The following is a 10,320-nucleotide window of genomic DNA, read 5'->3' as shown; positions in this document are numbered from 1 at the left end:
TCCAAAAAATAGTGCTCGATACCGTAGTAGAGCGCAATATATTTATGTGTGGGAAAAAAAATCACAAGACTACTTCATCTCTACAGGCCTGTTTCATGAGGGGTTCCCTCAATCATCAGGAGATTTTCTCCTGATGATTGAGGGAACCCCTCATGAAACAGGCCTGTAGAGATGAAGTAGTCTTGTGATTTTTTTTCCCACACATAAATATATATATATATATATATATACTGTATATATATATATATATATACATACATACATATGTATGTATGTATATATATATATATATATATATATATATGAAATACCTGACTTGGTGAAATACAGCTGTAAATATCCTCCTCCCCTCTTAACCACGCCCCCGCCCCACCAACGACCACGCCCCCCTAACTCCCACCCCCCGAAATCGGAGGTCTTAAGGTTGGCAAGTATGGTGTGTGACAATCATTGCTACTTTAACTTGACTTTAACTTTACACATACAAACTGTAGCACACAAAAAAAGCACATTTAATAAAAAAACGTTATTATGGTCTTACCTTTACTTATAAATGAAGTCCATGCGCCGCTGTTGTGCTGAATAATGCACCCCCGCCGTAGAATGCACCCCCTTGACAGGAGTGTTCTATCAACTAAAGCCCACACTTAAACTTTCCACGTGCAAGATTGAATCTATTTAAAAAAAGTTATTTCATAAGAAGCCAAAAAGTGCAAAAACAATAATGTTCGTGTTGGAGGAGTTGTGAATGACTGCTGGGCCACAACATAGTGAGATATATCCAGTTACATTTTGTAACCAAACGCCCCTTTAGATAATATAACAACATAATCTATATTAGATTATGATTACACACAAACTCTAAAATAGATTATGTTGTTAGTCCTCATTACAGATCTTTTTAATATTATTTTACAGTGGTTAATTTTATTTATTTATTCCTGAAGTGATGTGATCTTTTTGTTACTCAAATATTCCCTGTAGAGTTACTGGAGCGTCGCTTTTTTTGTCTTTGGGAAAAAATGAAGGTTGATTTAGGATCCAGGAACTTGTTTTGTTCAACGTTCAAAGTTATAAATCCCACTTTGAATAAAAAAAGACGACGCAGGCTTCATCCATCTTTAATGATTACTTTATGACCTGTGTGTGTAGGTTTTTTCCGAAATAAAGAAATATTGACATGACCAACAAAGTCAAATCAAATAATTCGCATCAACAGATTGGTGTGAGTTCCTTTTTCCATTGAGCAATCTAGGAGTGATAATTAGCACACTGGGCTCCTCCTGGCCTCTGGTCACTTCACTGTCATCCCAACATGAAAGTCTGCCAGTGACACTAAACATCCATCACTTCCTGCCTTGCTGGCTTCTTTCTAAGGTTAAGAGCTGTGATCACCACAAGTACATCAACCGTGTGAAGAACTACAAACAGACGGATAGCGGAAACCCTTTGTGAATACTTTCAATTCAATTCTTATTCAGTTCATTTTAGCCTTGAATGAGTTCTATATGTTTTTATTGGCACCATTTCCAGACACAAAAACAACCATTTGATATTTTGCTTGTTTTTTTTATCCCAGATAACAAACGCATCGTGCACCTGGAACCTCAAACCTTCTGGGTGAAGTTCTCGGGGAAGACCCCTTTGGATGAAATGTCTTTGGTGCGTATCCAGACAGATTCCTGCACACCCATGAGCCAGCCGTCGTCCTGCACAAACACACACACACATTAGACCAGAGTTTTTCAACCACTGAGATACAGTCTGGTGTGCCGTGGGAGATGATGTCATTTCACCTATTTGGGTTAAAAATATTTTTTTCCAACCAGTAATTATAGTCCGCAAATGTGTTGTTGTTGAGTGTCGGTGCTGATTAGAGCTCGGCAGAGTAGTGTTGCGTTTTGGACCAGTTGTTCCTCCCAGGGAATTCAAGTCACAAGTCGCTCCCAAGCTCTTTACGACACTTAAAGCTGAGTTGAAAAACCACCAGAGACAGAATAGGTATTTTGTAATATATTTGCAAAGCTTTGCAGATATACATTGAGACCAGTCCAGCATAGAACATTCAATTGCGCCGCTAAGATGGTCTCCACCCCCCCCCCGACCAAACCCTCTCCCCTCTTAAGTCCCTGGCAGTCATGTCTCTCTAGCCAAAACAAATGCCCATTATCGCTCTTTCTAACATTCCAAAGCTTCAAGGTTAACACACACAGTTTACTTGCAGACAAACAGAAAGAGAACAAATGGAAAAACACGAGCTGTTTTCAAATATGACTATGAAATAAAAGAAGTACCGTATTTTCCGCACTATAAGGCGCACCTAAAAACCACACATTTTCTCAAAAGCTGACAGTGCGCCTTATAACCCGGTGCGCTTTATATATGGATAAATATTAAGATTCATTTTCATAAAGTTTCGGTCTCGTAACTACGGTAAACAGCCGCCATCTTTTTTCCCGGTAGAACAGGAAGCGCTTCTTCTTCTACGCAAGCAACCGCCAAGGTAAGCACCCGCCCCCATAGAAGAGGAAGCGCGTCTTCTTCTACTGTAAGCAACCACCCGCCCGCGTAGAAGAAGAAAAAGCGCGCGGATATTACCGTACATTTCCTTTGTGTGTTTACATCTGTAAAGACCACAAAATGGCTCCTACTAAACGACAGGGATCCGGTTCATGAAAAGACGCAATCTCTCCATCCGCACACGGATTACTATTTCACAGCAACTGATATTCCTGTGAACCGCACTGTGGATACAACGGGAGCACGTACGGTGAATATTCGCACCACAGGGAATGAGAAGTCATCCTTCACTGTGGTTCTAGCTTGCCATGCTAATGGCCAGAAACTTCCACCCATGGTGATATTCAAAAGGAAGACCTTGCCAAAAGAGACCTTTCCAGCCGGCGTCATCATAAAAGCTAACTCGAAGGGATGGATGAAGAAAAGATGAGCGAGTGGTTAAGGTAAGTTTAAGTTTACGCGAAGAGGCCGGGTGGCTTTTTTCACGCAGCTTCGTCCATGTTGATATACGACTCCATGCGCGCCCACATCACGCTGGTTTTAATATATTATTAAAGTTTGACTGACCTATTTGACTGTTTTTTTGACATTCCTTTAGCGCAGTTAGATGCGGCTTACAACACGGGGCGGCTTATAGGTGGACAAAGTTTTGAAATATGCCGTTCATTGAAGGCGCGGCTTATAACCCAGGGCGCCTTATGGTGCGGAAAATACGGTAACACTTAAATTCGGATATATATAAATATCTGCCTCCGACAGTAGCCATATAATACTCTTCCATATCAGTATGTGGCAGCCAGTAGCTGTGCAGGTAAAAAAAGGTATGTAATGCTTAAACCAAATATAAACAAAAGGTGAGTGCCCCTAAGAAAACGCATTAAAGCTTAGGGAAGGCTATGCAGAACGAAACTAAAACTGAACGGGCTGCAAAGTAAACAAAAACAGAATGCTGGACGACCGCAAAGACTTACAGCGTGTGGAGCAGCAGACGGCGTCCACAAAGTACATCCGTTCTTGACATGACAATCAACAACAAAATAAGAGCGCAAGAGAAGAACTAAAACACTACACCAAAAAAGTCCAAATAAGTCAGGGTGTGATGTGACAGGTGGTGACAGTACACCTACTTTGAGACAAGAGCTATATTGATGCATGCTTGGTTGTGGTTTGAATTTATATCCAACAATTGCGATAACGACTTTTTACTGTCAATATCGGCTACGGAGTTTCATTTTTTTATGTTTTCTGCTATTGGTGTGCCTCTGCATTTTTCAATTAAAAAAATGTGCCTTGGCTCAGAAAAGGTTGAAAAACACGGCATTAGACCAATCACGCATGCCGCCAATAGCGCAGAAATGATCATACACTCAGGCGATTGCCCGATTTTTATGCAGCATGGTCGTTCACCAGCAACGCCGGGTAACAACAACAAAACAACCCGACTGTGACCGGCCCCAGGGGGCACACCCACCAGAGATATACAGGTAAAAGCCAGTAAATTAGAATATTTTGAAAAACTTGATTTATTTCAGTAATTGCATTCAAAAGGTGTAACTTGTACATTAATTTATTCATTGCACACAGACTGATGCATTCAAATGTTTATTTCATTTAATTTTGATGATTTGAAGTGGCAACAAATGAAAATCCAAAATTCCGTGTGTCACAAAATTAGAATATTACTTAAGGCTAATACAAAAAAGGGATTTTTAGAAATGTTGGCCAACTGAAAAGTATGAAAATGAAAAATATGAGCATGTACAATACTCAATACTTGGTTGGAGCTCCTTTTGCCTCAATTACTGCGTTAATGCGGCGTGGCATGGAGTCGATGAGTTTCTGGCACTGCTCAGGTGTTATGAGAGCCCAGGTTGCTCTGATAGTGGCCTTCAACTCTTCTGCGTTTTTGGGTCTGGCATTCTGCATCTTCCTTTTCACAATACCCCACAGATTTTCTATGGGGCTAAGGTCAGGGGAGTTGGCGGGCCAATTTAGAACAGAAATATCATGGTCCGTAAACCAGGCACGGGTAGATTTTGCGCTGTGTGCAGGCGCCAAGTCCTGTTGGAACTTGAAATCTCCATCTCCATAGAGCAGGTCAGCAGCAGGAAGCATGAAGTGCTCTAAAACTTGCTGGTAGACGGCTGCGTTGACCCTGGATCTCAGGAAACAGAGTGGACCGACACCAGCAGATGACATGGCACCCCAAACCATCACCCAACCATGCAAATTTTGCATTTCCTTTGGAAATCGAGGTCCCAGAGTCTGGAGGAAGACAGGAGAGGCACAGGATCCACGTTGCCTGAAGTCTAGTGTAAAGTTTCCACCATCAGTGATGGTTTGGGGTGCCATGTCATCTGCTGGTGTCGGTTTCCTGAGATCCAGGGTCAACGCAGCCGTCTACCAGCAAGTTTTAGAGCACTTCATGCTTCCTGCTGCTGACCTGCTCTATGGAGATGGAGATTTCAAGTTCCAACAGGACTTGGCGCCTGCACACAGCGCAAAATCTACCCGTGCCTGGTTTACGGACCATGGTATTTCTGTTCTAAATTGGCCCGCCAACTCCCCTGACCTTAGCCCCATAGAAAATCTGTGGGGTATTGTGAAAAGGAAGATGCAGAATGCCAGACCCAAAAACGCAGAAGAGTTGAAGGCCACTATCAGAGCAACCTGGGCTCTCATAACACCTGAGCAGTGCCAGAAACTCATCGACTCCATGCCACGCCGCATTAACGCAGTAATTGAGGCAAAAGGAGCTCCAATCAAGTATTGAGTATTGTACATGCTCATATTTTTCATTTTCATACTTTTCAGTTGGCCAACATTTCTAAAAATCCCTTTTTTGTATTAGCCTTAAGTAATATTCTAATTTTGTGACACACGGAATTTTGGATTTTCATTTGTTGCCACTTCAAATCATCAAAATTAAATGAAATAAACATTTGAATGCATCAGTCTGTGTGCAATGAATAAATATAATGTACAAGTTACACCTTTTGAATGCAATTACTGAAATAAATCAATTTTTTCAAAATATTCTAATTTACTGGCTTTTACCTGTAAATAGGGAAACTCTAACATATTGTTTCATCAAAACGCGAAAGAGTCCCTTTGCCTCAATTCAACCTTAGATGATTCCAACAACCTATGACAGAGAATCTACACTGACAGACAATTTTGGAGAAAGGTCACTGACTTGCTCATCTGGGTTGTCGATAGCCAAAACCAGCACAAGATCTCCAATTGTCAGCTCCAGCTCGTCACCATCGGTGGCAGCATATTCGTGGATCGCTTTGACCTGGGGCAAACATGTTTGGGTGAGTCAAGTTCCACATATCAGACCCCGGCGGAGACGTCTCACCTTGTAGAGGAATCCAGGAGGGAGCTCGTACTCCGAGCTGTTGGATGCGGGACTCTGTCAGAAAATAAAATGTGCATACTTTGAGAGGAATATTTCAGCTAAATTGCTCACTGATGGATTGAAGACTCTTGAGCAGAGTTTTGTGACTTTCGAATCCTTGAATTCCTGGCTTGGTTTTACCGAAACCCGCACTTTACCTGCACTTGGTCATGTCCCCAGCCCCCCTGTGCCCCACTGGCACCATCATCGTTCCACGTGGGCTCGCTGTACAACTGAGCGTTGTCACGGTCCCAGTCTGGCTGAGCTCCGTCTTTATAATCGCATCCACCCTGAACCTGATCTCGGGGCTGCTCCTGCCCATCGGCAACCGTCTGCTCATGCTACGGGTCCACAAGGTTGCCAAGTGTTGCAAGAGAAGGAAGAGGGTTTGACGGGTGGGGTTTAGTAGGTGAGTGGGTGTAAACATGCAGAATAGTTTATTTTTTAGGACAAACAGTGACATGTGGTAAGGTCCATGACTGGTGAGGCATTGACTTTTTGTTTTTAAACCTTAAATTCTTGTGCGGTAACCAAAGTTAATATGTTGCTCTTAAGAGGATAATACGGGGGGAAAAAGGAAATACAGTGGTACCTCGACTTACGGGTGCCCCGGGTCTTTGGGTTTATAGACTGTCTCACGGCTAATTGTTACACTTTAGGTTGCAAAAATTTAGATTACGATCCCACTGCTCGTTGGCGTAGCAAATTTCACAGCGAACCCCATAAGAGCCACTCAAAATATTTCACTCAAGAAATGTGTCACTCGCTAGCATTAGTCAATGACTAGCAAGACGTAAGTTTGATAGGGTCCAGCTAAACCAGGACTCTAATGAGGATAAGCAGTATAGAAATTGGATGGATGGACAAAAACTTAGATTTTCCAACCATAGGTGGATAGAAAGTGAGTATGAAGGACAGTGCTGATAAGAAGAAGCAGAGGTTATTCATTCATTTAAAAAAACAGAAATCATTGGTTGGGTCACTTGGCGAAAGGAATAATTGTAGTAGTGCAATACTCATACGGCTTCAATATCGTGCCAATTATTGACTTGGCACCAGGCCCGGCCCTAACCAATCTGGCGCCCTAGGCAAGATTTTAGGTGGCGCCCCCCCCCACATCGGCAGTGAAGTGTATATACTCACAAGAAACCGAATAGCTTTGTCTTTGACCTTTTTTTTTTACTTACAACTATACCTAATATATAAAGGGGTGGAAAAGTGACTATTACCTGCAGGGCAAACATTAGCTAACCAGAAGGCAATAACAATGTAAACAAAAAACACCTGCTTAAAAGATCTAATACAAATGTCCCTGAGGAATGTAAGGTGGGAGTACTGTAATTACCTAACGTTACATTATTATTTTCCATAACAATTTAGCGTAATGTTGTAACAAATAATATTTCTATTACATAGGCTTTACTTTGCATTTTAATTAACGTGGGATTATTTTTTGTATTTAGTAATAATAGTACCAACTTTTTTTTTTTCTCTCCAACAATTGTGGCACTGGCGTGGCGCCCCCTGATGGACGGCGCCCTTAGCATTTGCCTATACGGCCTATGCCACGGGCCGGCCCTGCTTGGCACGATACTGAAGCTGAATGATTCGATAAAGGCAATATTGTCAGTGAGGATGTTAAAATAGTTTCTTAACCGGCGGACCTTTATCCATGTGAATAGGGTAAAGCTGTTGATGGTGTGTTAGATGGAAAAGCAGCTCACAGAAAATACTGTAGAAGTCTGCTCTCCAAGGTATTACTGTAGTTGTTTATAGTACATTCTATTGTATTCAATCAATCAAAGTTTACTTATATAGCCCTAAATCATGAGTGTCTCAAAGGGCTGCACAAGCCACAACGACATCCTCAGATTCCACATCAGGGCAAGAAAAAACTCAACCCAATGGGATGACAATGAGAAACCTTGCAGGGGGCCACAGATGTGGGGACCCCTCCCCGGGCGACTGGTGCAATGGACATCGAGTGGATCTAGCATAATAGTGTGAGAGTCCAGTCCATAGTGGATCTAACATAATAGTGTGAGAGTCCAGTCCATAGTGGATCTAACATAATAGTGTGAGAGTCCAGTCCATAGTGGATCTAACATAATAGTGTGAGAGTCCAGTCCATAGTGGATCTAACATAATAGTGTGAGAGTCCAGTCCATAGTGGATCTAACATAATAGGGGTCGCGGGGGGAGCTGGAGCCTATCTCAGCTGCATTCGGGCGGAAGGCGGGGTACACCCTGGACAAGTCACAGGGCCAACACAGATTCACACTCGCATTCACACACTAGGGACCATTTAGTGTTGCCAATCAACCTATCCCCAGGTGGATGTCTTTGGAGGTGGGAGGGGCCTATCCCCAGGTGCATGTCTTTGGAGGTGGGAGGAAGCCGGAGTTCCCGGAGGGAACCCACGCAGTCACGGGGAGAACATGCAAACTCCACACAGAAAGTTCCCGAGCCCGGGATTGAACTCAGGACCTTCAGAGATGTTAACTTAAAATAATGGTAAAACCATTGGAACAAACATTTATAACACAGCTCAATAGGCAAATGATTTGCTGTCATGATGCCTCCTTGACCACACATCACTGCCTTTAAACATAAAATAGAAAGGACGTTCATTCTTACCCACAAGTCCCGAGCAAGCTCCTTCACGCAGCAGTAAAGAAAATAGCTGAGTCAGGCTGATGAGACGCGAGATGGAGTTAATGGCAAACAACACACAGATCAGCTATTTGATTGTGTGTGTGGTAGGCTAACACCAGAGGTTCTAGACATGTTATAGGGTGTAAAAGTTCAGCAGGTGCTCTGGGCTGCCTCCCACACACTGAACCTCTCTCACACTACTTCACGACCAGTCAGCTGACCTGTGGCGTTATGGACTCTGTGTTAACATCGGCGGTGTCTTCATCAAGCAACTGGTCATGCTGCGGCCTTAGCGAAGGAGGAGGCCGGCTGGGAGGTGGGCCAGGCCTCTTCCAGACACACGTGCAGATGCAAAATGCCACACTTTAGCACACAAGAAAACACTCCTCTAGGGATGCAGAACCCTTAGGTCAAAGTACTGTTCGTGGTACCGTTGGTGAAGTGGCCGCCTGGCTGTGGTTGGCTTCTTCACTTAAAGACACAAACACATGAGAAGGACAGAAGTGACACAGTGAAACAAAATGAACAAGTTAAACAGGCATGTATTTCATCACACACTTCAGCGCAAAATAACTCCAATCAAACAAGCTGCATGCACTCTGACTAGACACGACATTGTGAACAGCTGAATTGGAGAACCAGTACCACAGAAATCAACAATTGTGCCCAAAGACCTTATTTGATTGTGTGAACCAGGGGTGTCAAGGGCTACATTCTAAAAAGTCAAAGGATACCATGGTGATATTCTTATTTGATATTCTTCGCTACGCTAAAACCAATCCAATGTAAGTTGCTAGATGTTAAGCCAGCGTTGTCAAAGACTTGTTCCACTGAGATCCGGAAAAGTAAAACCATATCCCGTATTTTTCGGACTATAAGGCGCACTTAAAAGCTGTGTCTGTGGCATTAAAATCAACAACAGACAATGTAATGAACTTGTAGATTAAAAATCTTCTCCCTGATTGTTTTTAGATGCATTCCATGATCGTTTAGACTCGACTAGGACATTCTGTTACATTTTACAAGACAGAGCAATGCAAGTAGAAGCAGAAAAAGTCACACTGAATTAGGGATGGAACGGTATATAAAAAAAAATCTGAACTGTTCGGTTTACCTGACACGGTTTGATTCATAGCTTCTTTCTTTTTTATTTGTGTTAATAATCAGTCAGGTATGTGTATAAATAATATCCCCATGTTTACATTGTTTTTGTTTTGATTCAAACAGACAACTTTTGTGCCTTAGGAGCCTATTCTAAGCTTCACTTTGTGAGAACCACATCTGAAAAAAATGGTAATGGTGGATTATTGGGATATATCAAAGGACAACACAGAACTGACTCAGACTCTAGATTTTTTTAACCGTTCCACCCCTTCTCTGAACCTGTGATGGGTTTACATTCCCAAACGTTAGACGGAAAATCAGGTGTTGCGATGCAGCAGCCATGCAGCACTTTTACCTCTTTGCAGTGGCTATGGTCTTGGTTGCTGTAGTGCCATCATTTCTGCAGTAGAAGGCAGTTTGAGGGACATTACTCTTTGATAGATATGCTGAAACGCCTACAAACTGGACGGGATTTGAATGGTCTCTCAGGGCCAGTGGCATTCTCTAGTGGGCGCCACCAGGATAGGGGAAAATAAGTTTGTATTTATTTGTGCTAATCACTTAGGCTAATTGCTCATTAGTTCAGGATACAGTGATTCCGTAAAGTATTCACAGCACTTCACTTTTTCCACATGTTGTTA

General features: G+C 42.6%; 1 protein-coding gene across 7 annotated transcripts in view; it reads right to left on the bottom strand.

The window, feature by feature from the left end:
- Positions 1–1,498: 1,498 nt before the first annotated feature.
- The window catches only part of bin1b (bridging integrator 1b), a 33,226-nt gene continuing 24,404 nt past the window's right edge, over positions 1,499–10,320 (bottom strand). For 4 of the 7 annotated variants that reach the window (XM_061924109.1, XM_061924112.1, XM_061924110.1 and 1 more), the window contains 8 exons: positions 10,035–10,079; positions 9,007–9,046; positions 8,797–8,904; positions 8,558–8,578; positions 6,079–6,261; positions 5,882–5,935; positions 5,717–5,818; positions 1,499–1,709 (listed from right to left, as the gene is read on the bottom strand). In XM_061924109.1, coding sequence (XP_061780093.1) covers positions 1,608–1,709; positions 5,717–5,818; positions 5,882–5,935; positions 6,079–6,261; positions 8,558–8,578; positions 8,797–8,904; positions 9,007–9,046; positions 10,035–10,079 — 655 coding nt within the window. In that variant the 3' untranslated portion in view covers positions 1,499–1,607. The remainder of the gene's footprint in view (positions 1,710–5,716; positions 5,819–5,881; positions 5,936–6,078; positions 6,262–8,557; positions 8,579–8,796; positions 8,905–9,006; positions 9,047–10,034; positions 10,080–10,320) is intronic. The other 3 variants (XM_061924111.1, XM_061924115.1, XM_061924116.1) reach the window with 3 other exon arrangements.

This window comes from Nerophis lumbriciformis, linkage group LG28 (genome assembly GCF_033978685.3).
Source record: "Nerophis lumbriciformis linkage group LG28, RoL_Nlum_v2.1, whole genome shotgun sequence".
Lineage (NCBI taxonomy): Eukaryota > Metazoa > Chordata > Actinopteri > Syngnathiformes > Syngnathidae > Nerophis > Nerophis lumbriciformis.
The sequence above is the reverse complement of the archived record's forward strand: the minus strand, read 5'-3'. Positions and strand labels throughout refer to the sequence as shown.